General features: G+C 42.8%; 2 protein-coding genes across 6 annotated transcripts in view; one reads left to right on the forward strand and one right to left on the reverse strand.

The window, feature by feature from the left end:
* BRCA2 (BRCA2 DNA repair associated) overlaps positions 1-2,946 on the reverse strand; it is a 64,667-nt gene extending 61,721 nt beyond the window's left edge. Inside the window, exons 1-2 of one of the 5 annotated variants that reach the window (XM_061628426.1) lie at positions 2,449-2,945; positions 135-239 (exon numbers count right to left, since the gene is read on the reverse strand). In XM_061628426.1, coding sequence (XP_061484410.1) covers positions 135-239; positions 2,449-2,599 — 256 coding nt within the window. In that variant the 5' untranslated portion in view covers positions 2,600-2,945. Of the gene's footprint in view, positions 1-134; positions 240-2,043; positions 2,269-2,294 lie in introns of those variants that run through there. The other 4 variants (XM_061628429.1, XM_061628428.1, XM_061628427.1 and 1 more) reach the window with 4 other exon arrangements.
* A 3,128-nt stretch (positions 2,947-6,074) lies between these two features.
* Positions 6,075-16,859, forward strand: ZAR1L (zygote arrest 1 like). Its single transcript, XM_061628449.1, has 4 exons — positions 6,075-6,921; positions 13,553-13,645; positions 15,109-15,183; positions 16,527-16,859. The coding sequence occupies exons 1-4, from the start codon at positions 6,220-6,222 to the stop codon at positions 16,668-16,670; spliced, it is 1,014 nt and encodes a 337-aa protein (XP_061484433.1). The 5' UTR covers positions 6,075-6,219; the 3' UTR covers positions 16,671-16,859.
* The last annotated feature ends 327 nt before the right edge of the window (positions 16,860-17,186 follow it).

Here is a 17,186-nt window from a genome sequence, read left to right on the forward strand (position 1 = left end):
GGGGCATGAGCAGCGTTGCACATGTGCAGATGCTGGGAAACCAAGTTCTAATCAAGTCCATAACTTATTGAAGAGGATTACTCACAGCAGCACACTTTTAGTAAATGTGTGAAGTTTATCAATTTAAGTGGTACCTGATTCATTGCATTGCACTGTGAATATTTCAAAGAAAGATGGCTTCTTCGCAGATATATCAACATTTTTCTTATCCATAACATCACTGGTACCGTTACATAAACCTGCCAAATAATATTACAATATTCTCAAAATCAGCTATCTTACACTATCATATATGGTATGAACTCTAGTTCTTTGCCCATTTGGCATCAGCTATTATTAGAAAACATAACCATAACCCTTGCAAAACAAATATTTATGTATAGTTCAACTTTTTGATTGACAGCAGTTCCACAATATGCTGAATTATTTTGACCTAAAAAGACATCGGCTGACTTAAACCAAGAAAATTGGAATTCATATCTTAGTTTAGCCAATCAGTGGCCCAATTTGAACATAAGATTCCTGGCTTAATCAGGAATAGAAGCAGGCAGCACACTCTTCCATGTTCACATGCCAGCTTTATCACTCAGTATGACACACCAGCACAACTATTAGATTAGGACTACTGCATCAGCAGCAGTTACCATTACCCCTTCCCATTAAGAAATGCAGAAGTACAAATCTGATCCAGCTACAGTAAAACACTTTTCATTTCAACTGATGTTATCTCAAAAGTCAGTTTTACAGTAATATGGGAATAAATATGCTTCTTGCATTTTCTTTTTAAATCATAGGTTCCTTTGTTGGACTGTCACAAGTTTTAAAAGCTGAAATATAAAATGTCTGGTCAATAAGGCCAATCTACACATTTGCTGGCACAAAGAATTCTAAAAGGATGTAGAAACAAAATTTCTCCTTGCAGAAGCCATGGTGATTTTTGTTTAGAAAGAATATATTTGAAACAAATTGTCTGAAAGTTATATTACATTATTTCAGAAACAAAATGTTTCTGTGCATTTGTGAGAAAACTATAAACTTAGTACGTTCGCATGTGAACCACTGATTTCACAGAAGGCACCTGAGGGAAATCTTACATATAAATGAAATTTTAATTAAGTTAATTGTCAAATCAAAATTTAACACATGATCAGGACTACATGTGACTACCCAAGACACTGAAACTGGAAAAGATATATGGAAAAAGATATAGGGGACAACTAAAATGATCATGGAGTTGGGGTATCCTCCCCTTGAAATATTAAAGGTTAAAGAGTTTGGAACTAAAAGCTTGAGATGTGCTGTTCTAGATAGCTTTTGATTAGCTCTTCAGTCTTATTTCCACAGCTATTGGCATTTATACAGAAGGAAAAATACAAAACGGGAACTGCTACAAGTGTGTCAAAATAGACTTTGAAATGTTCCTCACATACATGCTCCTCATCTTTATGGCATTAGGAATGTATTTACTGCTATTTGTATTCTAGCCTAGACCCTCTGACATTTATCCCCAGATGTACAGGTAGCAGGTTACATTTACTAAGAGGTGAGGAAAATATACTACGTGCACACTTTCTTTTCTAAAACCAGTCTCTTTAAAAGGGCAAGCTCAGCTGTGGTACAACTTTGCTCTGAGTAACCCTGACAGCAAGAAAAGGTTCTCCCAATGTTCACAGAACAATCTCCATTGCAAGATTGAGCAAACTTAAAGGAAGGGAAACTTTCTTTTTCTCTTGCTGCTGGACTATGGATACTGGGTTGAGTTGCTTTTCAGAAGGTTGGAAGGAGCAATCCTAACCAGGCAGACATATCTCCTGTGTAAGTTAAGCAGTATCCTAATTACTCCTGTCTGAAACCCTCCGGTAGATGGGCTAATGGGTCTGACTCAGTGTAAGGCGCTTGCTCCGTTCCTAAGTAAAGTCCTCTCCACCCACGATCAGCCAAAGCCATTTTGCTGCCTAACGCAATGCTGGGAGAACCTCCAATCAGGGCCTCCTCTTAGGAATAAATATTCAATAATATACCAAAAGGCAATAATCTGCTGACCCTTCATCACACCCCAAATCAGCTACCCAAGACAGCCACCAGGGCAATTGTCAGCGTTCCCCAACCCGTCTCCCCTCAGCTAATGCCTTTTCAGGGAATGGAAGGAGTATGGCGGGAAACAACCGCCTCAGTCACAGGAAGCCAGCAAAACAAAACAAAGGCGGAAAGCCCAGTTCAGCAAGGGAAAGGGGATGACCAGCGACCACCACTGCCACAAGCCACGCCACCCAAAAGGGAGCCGAAAGACTAACCAGCCTGAGCAACAGCACCTCTTTCTCGAAATACAAACTGCCGCCGAGTCTCTGCAACGCATGCGCAGTTGTGAAAATGGCGCGTCCCCTCCCGTTTCCTTGGTTTAGCTCCCCTTCTCTTGGTTTAGCTCAGTCATCTCGGGGACATTCGTACCGAAGGGCAGCGCTTCAGGCGGGAAACAAGAGAAACACCGGGCGGAGGGATGCGTCAGGCTCTCATCCCCACTTCCCGTTGGAGAAGCCTGGCACGGAGAGAGCTGTGGGTAGATTGTGGTTGTTTCGTCCCTGCCGCCCTCAGGAATCATGGGATATGTAGTTCTTTGAGAGGGGTCTTCCTCTTCCAATAGATGGTTTCAGGCCCTGCGATAAAACTACAATTCCCTAAAGGGAGTTTGGATAAAGCCGTTTCGCAGTTTGTAATTTAGAGCTAATTACAAGGTCTTTTAGAACATTTATTAAACATTTATTATTTTTCCCGCCAACAAGATGTAATAATTTATTGTAATCCGATTGTAACACCGTTTTTCTCTATTCCAAGGAGAGCTAATACACGCGGGCGGGCAGGGCGGACGCACACGATGCTAGATCTCTAATCGTCTGATAATGCAGCGTCCTTTCTGTTCAGAGACAGGCAAACAGGCATGACCCCTTAATTTTTCTCTACCTATGTTAACACACGTTTTATTTATTTATTTAATAAAGCGTCATGACTGACTACGGTTTCAGTGTATTTCTGCTAGAAACCCTCAGCTGTTTCTTGCACATTATTACTTCACATGGGGAGGATGGGCGTTCATGAAAACAGGTAAAAAAACAAAGAGTTTGATCCTGCAAATATTTTTCTTTTTATGTAGAAGCGCATCCCTTATATAGACTGTATAGTTTTCCAGAAGCTCTGAAATAAGTCTCATGTTGGAACAAATTGTCAGAAATATCCATTGTGTCTACGATTATAAATAAACATGCTTTTATGAGTTTGCTGTCTGATTACTGTGAATGCATTCATCACTGGAGATCTGCCTTAAAAGTGATGCCTATAGAGGTTGTGATATCCTACAATGATGTTAGTTTCTGAAGAGCTACTGAGGGCTTCATGAAGGAACAATTCATCTGCAGGGGTTCAATATGAGATATGGGAGTCCAGCCAGGGCAGGTTTGCCACACACGCACACACCCCACAATCCCCATTTTTAAAAAATAGTTTCTAGCATTTGTAGAGCCGGAGACAAAATGTAGACACTACTGTATTCTCATTTTTGTGAGAAATTAGTCTGCTTCCCCTTTTCAGTGTTTTGCTTTGGACCCCCTTCCAGCCCCCGAAAGATTCCTGCAGACACATATAATCTGAAAGAAGCTTTGGGAAGATTATGTGCAAGACAGATTGCTGAGGGTTTCTAGCAGGAGTTAACTGAAATTGGATATGCAGCCTGGGGACTGGCAGTGCCCAAGCTGTGGGGAAATATTTTGTCTCATAGGAGCGCCTGCTTGTGCCCATGTACGCTCTGCTGTTGGTATATTTGAAAATCAAGCAAAGATTACCTAAACTGGTACTTCTCACTGCTAGGATGGTAGTGGTGGGGGCAATATGCTAATAGTTTTATACACCTTACATGATGAGCAAGTTTGCTATGTGTACACCCAAGTTGCACTGAATAGGCATAAGGCACTGTGGGGTTTGGGAGGATAGATATGCTCAGTGCTGCTCAGAGAAATAGTATACAGCACCAACAATGTCAGCCTTCATGTTAAACTGGGATGGCAGTAAATAGTAGCTGGAAAAGTGTACAGTGTTGTGAGAATTTTGCACAGTAGTTCTGTCCCCCATGTTGACTGCATGATCTTAGCATAGTGAATCCTGACAACTAACATATGGGCTGTCCCCAGTGAGCCAAAGATTAAGAACCACAGACAACTTTAATATCCTTTCACATTGCCACAAACACAATACTTTTCAGTGGCCTCCTAATACATTCAGTTGTGATATACCGAGCATTGAATGATGTGTGATTTGGCTCAATCAAATGTTGGCATGCATTGGGTGAACTGATTCAAAATCCGCAATGATGACTATCAGAGCACGCTTACTTGTATGTAAATTCCACCAAAAATTGGACTTACTTCCAAGTAACTCTGTTGTGGAATAGGCTTGTATTTTTTTTCTCAGAGGTTAAGAAAGACTGTCTGTCTACATGCAAACTAAGGGTGAGTTAAAAACAGTTCAGTGCTGAAAGGTACATGCCTATGAAGATGCAAGTATTGTCTCCACTAGTATTCTGTAAGCTAATATGTATGTTTGCCAGTTCTCCCCAAACGTCTCTTACTCACTTTGAGGAAGCAGGATTTTGCCTCCATGCTCTTCATCTGTTGGGCATCTATATGTGACCATAATGTTTGAATGGGGCAATTGTGCATAATAACTAAGGTTGCAATCCTGTACCTTTTTACCTGGGAGTAAGCCCAACTGAAGTCAATGGGGCTTACATTTGAGTTGCACTGTAACTCATGTAGACCTGAAGAGTGTCAATATCACATGGACTACAGTATCTGGGAATCAACAACACAATTAGGACTAAGTGCACTGGTTTTGTATGCATAAACTGTATTTAGATGTTAACCCACACATAGATGTGAAACAATCTCTGAGTAAGGAGGACCTTACATCAGTAGTACATGCTCTGGTAACCTTGCGTTTGGATTACTGCAATGCGCTCTACGTAGGGCTGCCTTTGAAGACAGTTCGGAAGCTACAGCTAGTGCAAAATGCAGCTGCCAGATTGCTAACAAGGACCAAGCGGTCCGAGCACATAACACCTGTTCTGGCTCGCTTCCACTGGCTACCAATATGCTTCCGGGCCAGATTCAAAGTGTTGGTATTAACCTATAAAGCCTTATACGGCACGGGACCACGATACCTGTTGGAACGCCTCTCCCGATACGAACCGGCCCGTACACTATGTTCTGCTACGAAGGCCCTCCTCCGGGTTCCAACTCATAAAGAGGCTCAGAGGGTGGTGACAAGATCTAGGGCCTTCTCAGTGATGGCCCCCGAACTGTGGAACAGTCTTTCCCAGGAGGTGTGCCTGGCGCCGACACTGATATCCTTTCAGCACCAGGTTAAAACCTTCCTCTTTTCCAAAGCATTTTAATTTAAATTAACCTGATTTTCATATTTGTTGTATTGATTTTAGATTGTTCTTATTTTATATGTTCTTATTGTATTATATTGTGTATTTTATTGTACTCTTTGTGTTCACCGCCCAGAGAGCTATTGCTAGTCGGGCAGTATATAAGTCTAATAAATAAAAATAATAATAATAATAAAAATAGACGGGCACAGCTGGAGGGGGGAAGCTGTGCTCTTGCTTCCCTTCACCATGCCTAGGAGACCACTGCTAGCTAATTGCTTACTCCTCAAGGTTGCAGTTCTGCAGAGCGGCCATAAGCTTGTAGGTATCAACCAGCCCATACCAAATGGACTGCTTTGGAGTAATTTTTTTGAGCCTCACATATATTTAGGCAAGTACCTTTAATTTTTCACAAGATAGCACCCATTGACGTCACTGGATTTACTGAATGGTGGTCTGGCCCACACTCTGCAACCTACTTGATCAAAGCAGTCTGACTGACCTTTTAATGTGCATGAACCAGCATAAATGGGTTGCAGTTTGCAGACGTTAAATGGACCACTTTTGTGTATAACCTTTGCATGCTCGGGGTTTTCTTTGGACATTCACTACTTTGATCTATGCATTTCAGTTACATCTTCCTGGCCATATAGCCAGAGCTACTCGGCTTTATTAGATAATCGAGAGGGATTATTACCGCCCGCCAGTAGTAATGAGCACCAATTAAGAGGCCGTTTCCCTGAGGAATAAAAGCTAGAGAGAACAGACGCGTAGGGTAAAATCAGGCTCCCCTGCTGGCTATGGAGCGCTTTGTCTACCCACCCTACAGCGTTTACCAGGGTTATGGGAACAACTTCAGCCCCAGCCATAACGTGGCCCCCAGGCCACCCTCTAAGCAGAAGCAGCCTAGCTGGAAGCAAAGCAAGAGCAGCAGCACCCTCAATCCCTACCGAGGGGTCCTGTCTGCCCCTTCTTCAGTCCCGCCAGCCTCCTCGCCGGACTATTTAGACAGCTACAAGCGGGCCCAGCTGAAGGCTTTGCTGTCTCAAGTCAGTCCAGGCCTCACCCCGAGGCTCCGCAAAGCCAACACCAAGGAAGTGGGCATCCAAGTGAACCCGCGGGTGGATGCCGCCGTGCAATGCTCGCTTGGATCCCGCCCGCTCCAGGCTGTGCGACCCCAGAGCCCCTCCAGCCGTCTCAATCGGGAGCCGCCGCTGCCGGGTGTATATTCGCCCGTCCTAGGCCGCCGCCTTTTCACTTTGCCCGAAGCAGTGGTGGAACCGAAGGAACAAGAGGAAACGCCGGCTTCGCGGGAGCTCGCTGAAGAGCCCGAGGTGAAGGGAGCGTTGCTGGAGTCGGGGAAGGACGCTCAGGAGCGAGCGGTGGCTAAGGGCAAGTTGCCCGACAACGGAGAGGAAGAATTCGCCCAACTGCGGGACGCGGAGGGCGAAGTAGCCAAGGAAAGTGACGCCGCCGAGGAGGGCAAAAGAACTACCTTCCAGGTGAGCTTAGCAGGGGAGCGGGTTCTTCCCTCAGCCGCCGAGCCTGCCTAAAAGTTCCCACAGCCTCTGGGCTGTGTTTGTGGGCCTAATTGCCCACTAGGGGCGCATTAGTGGGAGGCCCTGGGGGAAAAGGCGCGAAGGCTGGCTTATGGGGATGGGACTGGGAGTCGTGAAATTTTCACTGAGAGGACACGGTGTAGAGAGTTAGGTCAAGGTTCTTCTCTGCTCCACTTCTTTTCGGCCTGGGGACGGCTTATAGGCGGCTGCAAAGGGAAGACGAGAGCCCGTCCCCGTTCATTGTTACTTCCATGAAGGAGAGGTACTAAGAACATAAGAAGAGCCTGCTGGATCAGGCCAGTGGCCCATCTAGTCCAGCATCCTGTTCTCACAGTGGCCAACCAGGTGCCTGGGGGAAGCCCGCAAGCAGGACCCGAGTGCAAGAACACTCTCCCCTCCTGAGGCTTCCAGCAACTGGTTTTCAGAAGCATGCTGCCTCTGACTAGGGTGGCAGAGCACAGCCATCACGGCTAGTAGCCATTGATAGCCCTGTCCTCCATGAATTTGTCTAATCTTCTTTTAAAGCCATCCAAGCTGGTGGCCATTACTGCATCTTGTGGGAGCAAATTCCATAGTTTAACTATGCGCTGAGTAAAGAAGTACTTCCTTTTGTCTGTCCTGAATCTTCCAACATTCAGCTTCTTTGAATGTCCACGAGTTCTAGTATTATGAGAGAGGGAGAAGAACTTTTCTCTATCCACTTTCTCAATGCCATGCATAATTTTATACACTTCTATCATGTCTCCTCTGACCCGCCTTTTCTCTAAACTAAAAAGCCCCAAATGCTGCAACCTTTCCTCGTAAGGGAGTCGCTCCATCCCCTTGATCATTCTGGTTGCCCTCTTCTGAACCTTTTCCAACTCTATAATATCCTTTTTGAGATGAGGCGACCAGAAGTGTACACAGTATTCCAAATGCGGCCGCACCATAGATTTATACAACGGCATTATGATATCGGCTGTTTTATTTTCAATACCTTTCCTAATTATCCCTAGCATGGAATTTGCCTTTTTCACAGCTGCCGCACACTGGGTCGACATTTTCATCGTGCTGTCCACTACAACCCCGAGGTCTCTCTCCTGGTCGGTCACCGCCAGTTCAGACCCCATGAGCGTATATGTGAAATTCAGATTTTTTGCTCCAATATGCATAATTTTACACTTGTTTATATTGAATTGCATTTGCCATTTTTCTGCCCATTCACTCAGTTTGGAGAGGTCTTTTTGGAGCTCTTCGCAATCCCTTTTTGTTTTAACAACCCTGAACAATTTAGTGTCGTCAGCAAACTTGGCCACTTCACTGCTCACTCCTAATTCTAGGTCATTAATGAACAAGTTGAAAAGTACAGGTCCCAATACCGATCCTTGAGGGACTCCACTTTCTACAGCCCTCCATTGGGAGAACTGTCCGTTTATTCCTACTCTCTGCTTTCTGCTTCTTAACCAATTCCTTATCCACAACAGGACCTCTCCTCTTATTCCATGACTGCTAAGCTTCCTCAGAAGCCTTTGGTGAGGTACCTTGTCAAAAGCTTTTTGAAAGTCTAAGTACACTATGTCCACTGGATCACCTCTATCTATATGCTTGTTGACACTCTCAAAGAATTCTAATAGGTTACTGAGACAGGACTTTCCCTTGCAGAAGCCATGCTGGCTCTGCTTCAGCAAGGCTTGTTCTTCTATGTGCCTAGTTAATCTAGCTTTAATAATACTTTCTACCAGTTTTCCAGGGACAGAAGTTAAGCTAACTGGCCTGTAACTTCCGGGATCCCCTCTGGATCCCTTTTTGAAGATTGGTGTTACATTTGCCACTTTCCAGTCCTCAGGCACGGAGGAGGACCCAAGGGACAAGTTACATATTTTAGTTAGCAGATCAGCAATTTCACATTTGAGTTCTTTGAGAACTCTCGGGTGGATGCCATCCGGGCCCGGTGATTTGTCAGTTTTTATATTGTCCATTAAGCCTAGAACTTCCTCTCTCGTTACCACTATTTGTCTCAGTTCCTCAGAATCCCTTCCTGCAAATGTTAGTTCAGGTTCAGGGATCTGCCCTATATCTTCCACTGTGAAGACAGATGCAAAGAATTCATTTAGCTTCTCTGCAATCTCCTTATCGTTCTTTAGTACACCTTTGACTCCCTTATCATCCAAGGGTCCAATTGTCTCCCTAGATGGTCTCCTGCTTTGAATGTATTTATAGAATTCTTTGTTGTTGGTTTTTATGCTCTTAGCAATGTGCTCCTCAAATTCTTTTTTAGCATCCCTTATTGTCTTCTTGCATTTCTTTTGCCAGAGTTTGTGTTCTTTTTTATTTTCTTCATTTGGACAAGACTTCCATTTTTTGAAGGAAGACTTTTTGCCTCTAAGAGCTTCCTTGACTTTGCTCGTTAACCATGCTGGCATCTTCTTGGCCCTGGCGGTACCTTTTCTGATCTGCGGTATGCACTCCAGTTGAGCTTCTAATAGAGTGTTTTTAAACAACTTCCAAGCATTTTCGAGTGATGTGACCCTCTGGACTTTGTTTTTCAGCTTTCTTTTTACCAATCCCCTCATTTTTGTGAAGTTTCCTCTTTTGAAGTCAAATGTGACCGTGTTGGATTTTCTTGGCAATTGGCCAGTTACATGTATGTTTAATTTAATAGCACTGTGGTCACTGCTCCCAATCGGTTCAACAACACTTACATCTCGCACCAGGTCCCGGTCCCCACTGAGGATTAAGTCCAGGGTTGCCGTCCCTCTGGTCGGTTCCATGACCAACTGGTCTAGGGAATAGTCATTTAGAATATCTAGAAACTTTGCTTCTTTGTCATGACTGGAACACATATGCAGCCAGTCTATGTCCGGGTAGTTGAAGTCACCCATTACTACCACATTTCCTAGTTTGGATGCTTCCTCAATTTCATATCTCATCTCAAGGTCTCCCTGAGCATTTTGATCAGGGGGACGATAGATCGTTCCCAGTATTCTTCGCGTTCACGTTATAATGGGATCATAAACCAGAAGTCTTTAATAAGAAGGCATTAATAAATCTAAATATGCTTACTCAAAACCAAATTCCCTATTCAAAACATGTTTAATAATTTGAAACACAATATTCAGAAATTATAAGAAATCTTTCCTGGCATATGAAATTGCCTTCTAAGACGATACCAGAGCCTGTTCAGAACTGCTGTCTGATCTCCTGTTTAACTGTTGATACCCTTAGGGACTGAAGCTGAAACCTTGTGTGCAGTGTGCATGCTCTTCCCCCTTTGAATTGCTTCACTTGTTAGAAGCATAGGAGCCTTGTTTGGAGAGACATGGCAACTCCTCTATTACAGTCCCAGGCAAGTTTGTACAGGATAAGGGATATCCTCATGTAATCAAGCCACATACAAGGCCACTGTGATCCTTATATAGCCCTTGGGGAAGAGTAGGGAAATTGGATTTGGTGGTAAGGGAAATGATGCTTCTGGGCAGGGCCAGTCCCGCGATAAATAGTGTCCTGGATGAGGTGTGCCTTTGGCACCTCCATCCCCCTTTGCAGGGCCACTCAGAGAGGTTATGGGGCCTGGCTTAGGTGTGATGTTGGCCCTGCTGCTGTTCCCTACAAGGATCCATACATGTGTGCAAAAATGGGGGCCACATGTGAGAATTATGGCATGAACTGACTACATGTGAGAACTCTCACCTGCAGCTCCTACTTGCCCTGGGATCAAGCAGAGCGATATATGTGCTTCATTTTTCTTACATGGGGATAAGGGAATAATCGTGCTGCTTAAGAACATAAGAACATAAATTCCAAATCCCTTCTAACAGAGTTTCTTTCTGCTTCCTGGGTCTCAGTTGTGGCCTGCTACTGGCTTTCTCCACTATTTGCTTAGGAAGGATTCTTCCCTTAAGGCCTGGCCTCACACCACTCCTATGCCTTTGCCTGAGGTAACTGCCAGAGAAAACTACCCTCCAGTGGCACCTTGCCTGGAAATCTTAGGTGCTTTACTTAGTCACTACTTGTACACTTTCCCTGTTGAGCCTAGAATTCCTTCTGTAACAAGAACAGCCCCCCTTCTCTGCCACAGAATCCCTCCTTACAGCATTCCCTGTTCCTTTTCTCCTTACAACAAACTCTGTAACCGGGACTACTTGGCCTGGGCCAATCATAAACCTCCCTGACCAATCTTATCTCTATTGCTTCCCAGACATAAAGATTTTACCTTACTGTGAGTGGTTTGGACTCACATTTGGGCTGCAGGCCTAGCTCATAAGTAGGCCCCTTCTATCCAGCCTCCCAAGGATACATCTTGCAGCCAGCTTAAGCCTCAAAATTAGCATCTATTCTCTTTCATATACAACTTTGTAAAATATTTACTTTACCATGTTCAGGGGAGATCACATTATGTCACAATTACATGTTTAGATTCAGTGTCATTTTGCACTCTAATATACAATTTCCTTTTTGAATAAAAATGTTAAGGAAAATACCAAGAATTCTGGTGTGTAATGTGACAGGGTGAAGGCAGGGGCCAATGGTACACACAGGAACTGAGGCAGAGGGGGGGGCTTGGTTTGTGGGGCCCAGCTGCCTCCCCCAGGCAGCCCTACATCTTTGCATTGTTACCAAGTTGATTTGACTTGTGCAGGATTGTAAAACAGCAGTGTAACGGGTCCTACATCTCCCAGGTTTTTTGCTAGCAATGTCTATGAAAAAGGACCAGAGTGAGGTACCTCTTAATTGCTGCTCTGCTGTCAGTGCTCTCTTGCTTCTGTTCAAGGATCCCAATGAAGTCTCCGTCATGTGGTATAGGTGGCTCTCAAAGGATGATTCTCATGGAGTTGTAGGCCTATATTCTTTATTATGTTCAGCTCACACACAAAATGGCTCCTACTGCAAGCTCTCCTCTCTGAACTCCAACACTCCCTCCTCAGCTATGAGAAGTTGGACCTCTATTGGAGAGGTATAGCTAGTCTTAAAGGGACAGTTTCACCCTATACTACAGTCTTCCAGGCTGTAGCTGCTTCTTAAGTCTTCCCCCCTTCCTGCTTTATTTAATTTTGAAAGTTACCATTGCCCCCAAATATAGAGCTGTTAGTATTCATGTGGGCCATCTCTGTCACATTCTCCCACTTGGAAAAGGCTCACCTTGAGATGCCCTACAGTACATTCATGATACAAAAATGACTGATGTCTTCCCACAAGTCTGGGTAGAACTAAGAATTCTCCTGACACTTCCAGTTACAGTTGCCAGTGCCAAGCATAGCTTCTCAAAATTGAAGCTCATAAAAATGTACTTGTGATCTACCATAGCGAATGAGAGGCTCACATCACTTTCTGTCCTATCCACCGAGAATGAGATTGCTCAAAACTTTGATCTTTCAGCCACTGTACTATAGTTTGCACAAGCCAAAGCTCAAAAAGCCACATCCTGAGCAGTGACAGTGCACTATGCAACGTAGCAGAACTATCACAGGTTTTACTTTTAATTTCTTTTCTAGCAGTTCCTATACTTTAGTAAACATTATTTATTTTAGAATATCCATTATTTTTATCTTTAGAAGTAAGATTGCTGTCGAACTGAAGATCATTTTTGCGGTTAGTACCCAAAACCTGTAGAACCTTGATAAAAAGGTTACAGACACTTGCTTTTTGCCACCCTAGCTCACTGTTGACAGTACATTTTTTAAAAAATAGCCACTGAGCTCAGTTCAGCTCCCTCAGCACAGCGTCCAGCTTGCCCACCCCTGTTCCAAAAGACAAGCTAGTATGAGGAATAGTTTCCAGCTTCTAAGCATGCTCATTGGGAAGCAAGTTCCATTGAACTTGGGGGAACTTGTAACTATAGTTAGGTCTGGTCTGTGAAAATTTAATTGTCTTGCTAGGCTAGTATGACTCATGTGCGTCGGGAACCTGTGGGCCTTGAGATGTACTCCTAGCTTCCATCTGCTCCAGCCAGTATGACCAATGGTAAAAGTCAACGAGAGTTGTATTTAACAGCTGGAGGGCCACATCATTTTAGAGCTATGATGTAGTAAGGAAGAGAGAGTGGTGGTAGTAAAAGGGAAGATCCTTGTGGAGACTCAAATTTGTGGTAACTTTTGAGACTTGTTAGCATCTAACCAATAAGGAAAGGGGATCATTTGCGTGATTGTGAGAAACAGTGATGGCTGTTAGGAACAAGGCTTTTTACAGCCAGATTGTATGCATGTTTTTGTAGTAGAACACTCTATGTGGTAAGATTACCAGCTGTGTGGTGGACTTCTATCAATTTCTGGCTATGCAGCAAGATTTCTACTACAGTATTCTGTAGCATGTGCAGGAGGGGGGAAATGGTTATAAGGATTCTAGGCAACTTTCTTGAACAACAAAGTCAAGTGGGTATCTTTAGTCTTGTGCTTGTGATCTGCCACTGAACTACAGCCCACCACCCATTCCACCACATGACTACATCTTAAACCAATGGATTACTGCAGGCTTAAGTTTTTAATGGCTTAAATAATAAGCCTGGAAATGGTAATAGAATTGGGTTAATACTATAAATATTTCTAAAACTGGTCCACATGAAATTATGATGTTGCTAATGAGCTACTTTCTATTACAGTTCCTAGAACAAAAATATGGCTATTTCCATTGCAATGACTGCAAGACCAGATGGGAAAGTGCTTATGTATGGTGTATTTCAGGAACCAATAAGGTATTATTATTATTTTAGCTGGGAAGAAGACAGTTTCCTACTAGGGGTTTTGCTTCTTGGGTAAGCTTTAATATGCCAAAAGGGCTCTTGTACTGTATGCTGGATATACAGAATATATTTTTATGAACTGAAGTGCTTCACAATTCTGCAAAATCTTTTTGAATGTTTCTAGAGGTGTAGCTGTTTGTATTTAAGGTGTCACAAGGCTGTTTCTGCTGCAGCTGATTGATTTATTGTAGTATAAGCTTTTGTTAGACTAGAAAGCTTTTGCTGCAGACTTCTTTTTAAAGATGCCACTTCAGTCTTCTTGACCAGGAGATAGCAAGGTGATAATGATGCTATTGTCAAACCACCCACATCTCTTTTAAACTATCACCTATCTCAAGTATTATATTAATTTTATTGATAAAATTCCTTGTGTCCTGTGGGGGAGAGCTAAAAATTGATCAGGTTTCTTGTTCACGCCTGATACAATGCTAGAATTAGAACTTTTTCAGCAGGATATTTTGAAACACTGAATGGAGCTGTTACAAAGACAAATCACACTTATAATGTGAGTGGGAGATCTTAAAACACCGTTCGTCAACACGGCATTTGTGGGTTCAGTATAACTGCAGAGACCATCCCAACAATCTCAGGGTTCTGTCCTCCTGCTGAAATTAGGCTTGAAAGAAACCTTCTATTGGAGCCATTGCAATGGGGGAGGATTTTGGTGGCTGCAGCTAAGGAACTAGGTTCCCCCGAAGTCACCCCTCCTTTGTTGCAACTATGCTTGAAAAAAAGTGTTCTGTTTTCAATAAAAGACTTCCCCCCCCCCAAACCTATCTGTTGAGGATGTGTATGATAATCCAAGTTTGCAGATGTGGAGGGAAGATTAAGGCTGTGAGCACACTAGTTGCCTACAGCAAAGCATTTCTATTGGCATAGCTGGAAGGGGAAAGGGTTGATCTGCTGATCAGCTGCAAAATCTTTGAAGCAGATTTTTTAAAAAACAACAACACTCAAGCTGATCCTACCAGGTTTTACAGTCAAAAGGGCCAGGGTTTGACTAGAGTCATTTAACCATTTCCATACGAGAGAGGTGGAGATGCACTGGAACTGGCAGAACAGAAAGTGTGTGTCTACCCTAAATCTTGCCTTTCCAGCTGCATGCTCCAGGAAGCACACCCTCCCCCTCAAAAATTAGGCTTAAAAAATTGTAAAATGTTATTTTCAAGCCGAATTGCTAGTAGGAGCATGGGAGTGTTTGCCTAATCCTATGGATAACAAATTTTATTGGTGCTGAGTCTTTATAATAGAATGTAGTGTTATAAGCAAAATCAATGAAACGTTAATTGCCTGTATACCTATTTCTACTCTGTAGTTGTCTGGCAATACAGCTTTAAGAATGAATTGGCAAATCTAAAAGTAACTGATTTGAGAGGAAGGCTATCTTCTAATAGCACCCACCTTCATTTTCATAGGTTTACTTTAAGCAGCTTTGTCGCAAATGCCAGAAGAGCTTTAATCCTTATAAAGTGGAAGCAATTCAATGCCATGTAAGTAACATTTCTCCTAAGATGCATTAGGCAGTCTCAAATACCTATCTTTCTTTAACAGCTGTGTTCATAAAATAGAAAAAAATAGAACTCTTATTTAGCTTCCTTTGCTGTTATAGCACTATGATTGGCTTTGGCGGGTATATTCTAGGAGGTTGATATTTTGCAAATGTACAATACTCATCATATGTGCCAAAGTGAATTGGCTTCAACAGTTGCCATCCTAGGCCTCCAGGAACATTTCCAGTGCATGTGGATAAATGTAGGTCTCTGTAGCAATGTTGCCAGCTGTGTTAATCAGCGTCTCATGGGTGGTCTTATAAATATTTACCTATATACCTGAACATAGGGGTGTTTTCAGTACTGAATTTCCTATTTCTAAAATATGGTTAAAGAGACAACTGAACTGGCCACCTTGTGAGTAAAATGTCTGATTTTTGTACCTTACTATGCAAACGGTCTATGGCCATACTACCCTGAACACCCAGTCTCGTCAGCTAAGCAGGGTCAGGGCTGGTTAGTACTTGGATGGGAGAACGCCTGGGAATACCGGGTGCCATAGGCTTAGAGGAAGGTAATGGTAAACCACCCCTGAATACCTCTTACCATGAAAACCCTATATATCCAAAAAAGGTTCATTGGGTCGCCATAAGTTGTAATTGACTTGAAGGCATATAACAACATGCAAACAGTGGGGGGGATAATGATGTGCCAGTTTGTACCTTGAGATCTCTCGCTCTCAAGTGTCCTGTTTGGTCACTGTTCAGCAGGAGTAGGCAAACTTCTTTTGCCAAGAGCAGCATTCTCTTGGAGATAATCTTTTCGGAATACATTTCAGAATTGGGTGGGGTCAGAGCTACACCACACATTCAAGATGATAATCTCCCCACACTTTCTTATTTCATCTCAAGAATGTGGGATGGTGACCTAGACAGTGAGTGGTGGTGATCTTAACTCTCTCCCCACCCCAAAGTTAAAACCTTGGAGCTGCAGGTTGTGGCTCATGCTGTAGGAGCTGACCACTTTGGGGCTGCTTTCAAGACATGCAATTGTGGCAGCCCTGAACCAAGGTAGCATAGTAGATAGTGCTGAATTTGGAAGATACTTAATCTTGCTGCTCAGGGACATAGGGTTGTATTCAGCTAAATCCTACTTGGAGCAGACCTATTTAAATTAATAAATCTAAGTTTGAATTTGTCCCCCATTTGTAAAAGAGGTAAACTAGATAAATTACAGTAGTATTAAAGGACTAGAACATTGTAAAATAATCTTTAGTACAGGTTGTAAGCAGAGGAGAGGAAGAAGCTTTAATCTGGAAACTAATTTAAATATGTTATCCAAAGATCTGTTCAAAGACTCGTTGCTCCTGCCCCCAGAAGAAAAGGCACATTGACCTCAAGAGGCCCCATCGTCAAGAGCTATGTGGCCGCTGCAAAGGCAAAAGACTATCTTGTGACAACACTTACAGCTTTAAATACATTATCTAATTTGTTCTGACATTTCTAATTTGTGCTGTTCTTGCACTTGGCACTATGCACTTTGATAGTTGTTTCATAACATGGCTTTGACTTTAGGCTTCTGACCTGGCATTGGATGATGGACTAAAGATTTTTGTAAGGCTAGAACATGTTTGTTATGTATGTGCGTAACTTGTAATAAAGTTGAATTCTCTTTAAGTAGTAATATTCCCTCTTACAAAAGATTATCCACAGTACATGAGAGCTGATATTGAGTTGATGGGAAGCTTTGAGGAATTTCTACATAGCAAACCTAGAAATTCTACAAGGAACAACATAAAATGTACTAGAAACAGCATATTTACTTTGGGATGCTGTTTCATTTGCACTGTTACAAATGCTGTATTCATACTGTAATGACAAACGTGATTAAGTTTGACTAATCAAATGGTGAGCTGTCTCTTGCATACTCTTCTTAAAAATTAGTAAAAGCTATTAATCACTGAAGAGTGTAACTATAGTTCAAGTTTAACAAATTAATGCCCT

The sequence above is a fragment of the Rhineura floridana genome, chromosome 5, assembly GCF_030035675.1.
Source record: "Rhineura floridana isolate rRhiFlo1 chromosome 5, rRhiFlo1.hap2, whole genome shotgun sequence".
Lineage (NCBI taxonomy): Eukaryota > Metazoa > Chordata > Lepidosauria > Squamata > Rhineuridae > Rhineura > Rhineura floridana.

What these genes read in the sequence shown, in the direction of transcription:
- ZAR1L (XM_061628449.1), top strand. Translation starts at nt 6,220, where the DNA reads ATGGAGCGCTTTGTCTACCCACCCTACAGCGTTTACCAGGGTTATGGG. An exon ending in GTATTTCAGGAACCAATAAG is followed by an intron (nt 13,646 to 15,108) that starts GTATTATTATTA and finishes TCATTTTCATAG; the next exon opens with GTTTACTTTAAGCAGCTTTG. An exon ending in TGGAAGCAATTCAATGCCAT is followed by an intron (nt 15,184 to 16,526) that starts GTAAGTAACATT and finishes TGTTATCCAAAG; the next exon opens with ATCTGTTCAAAGACTCGTTG.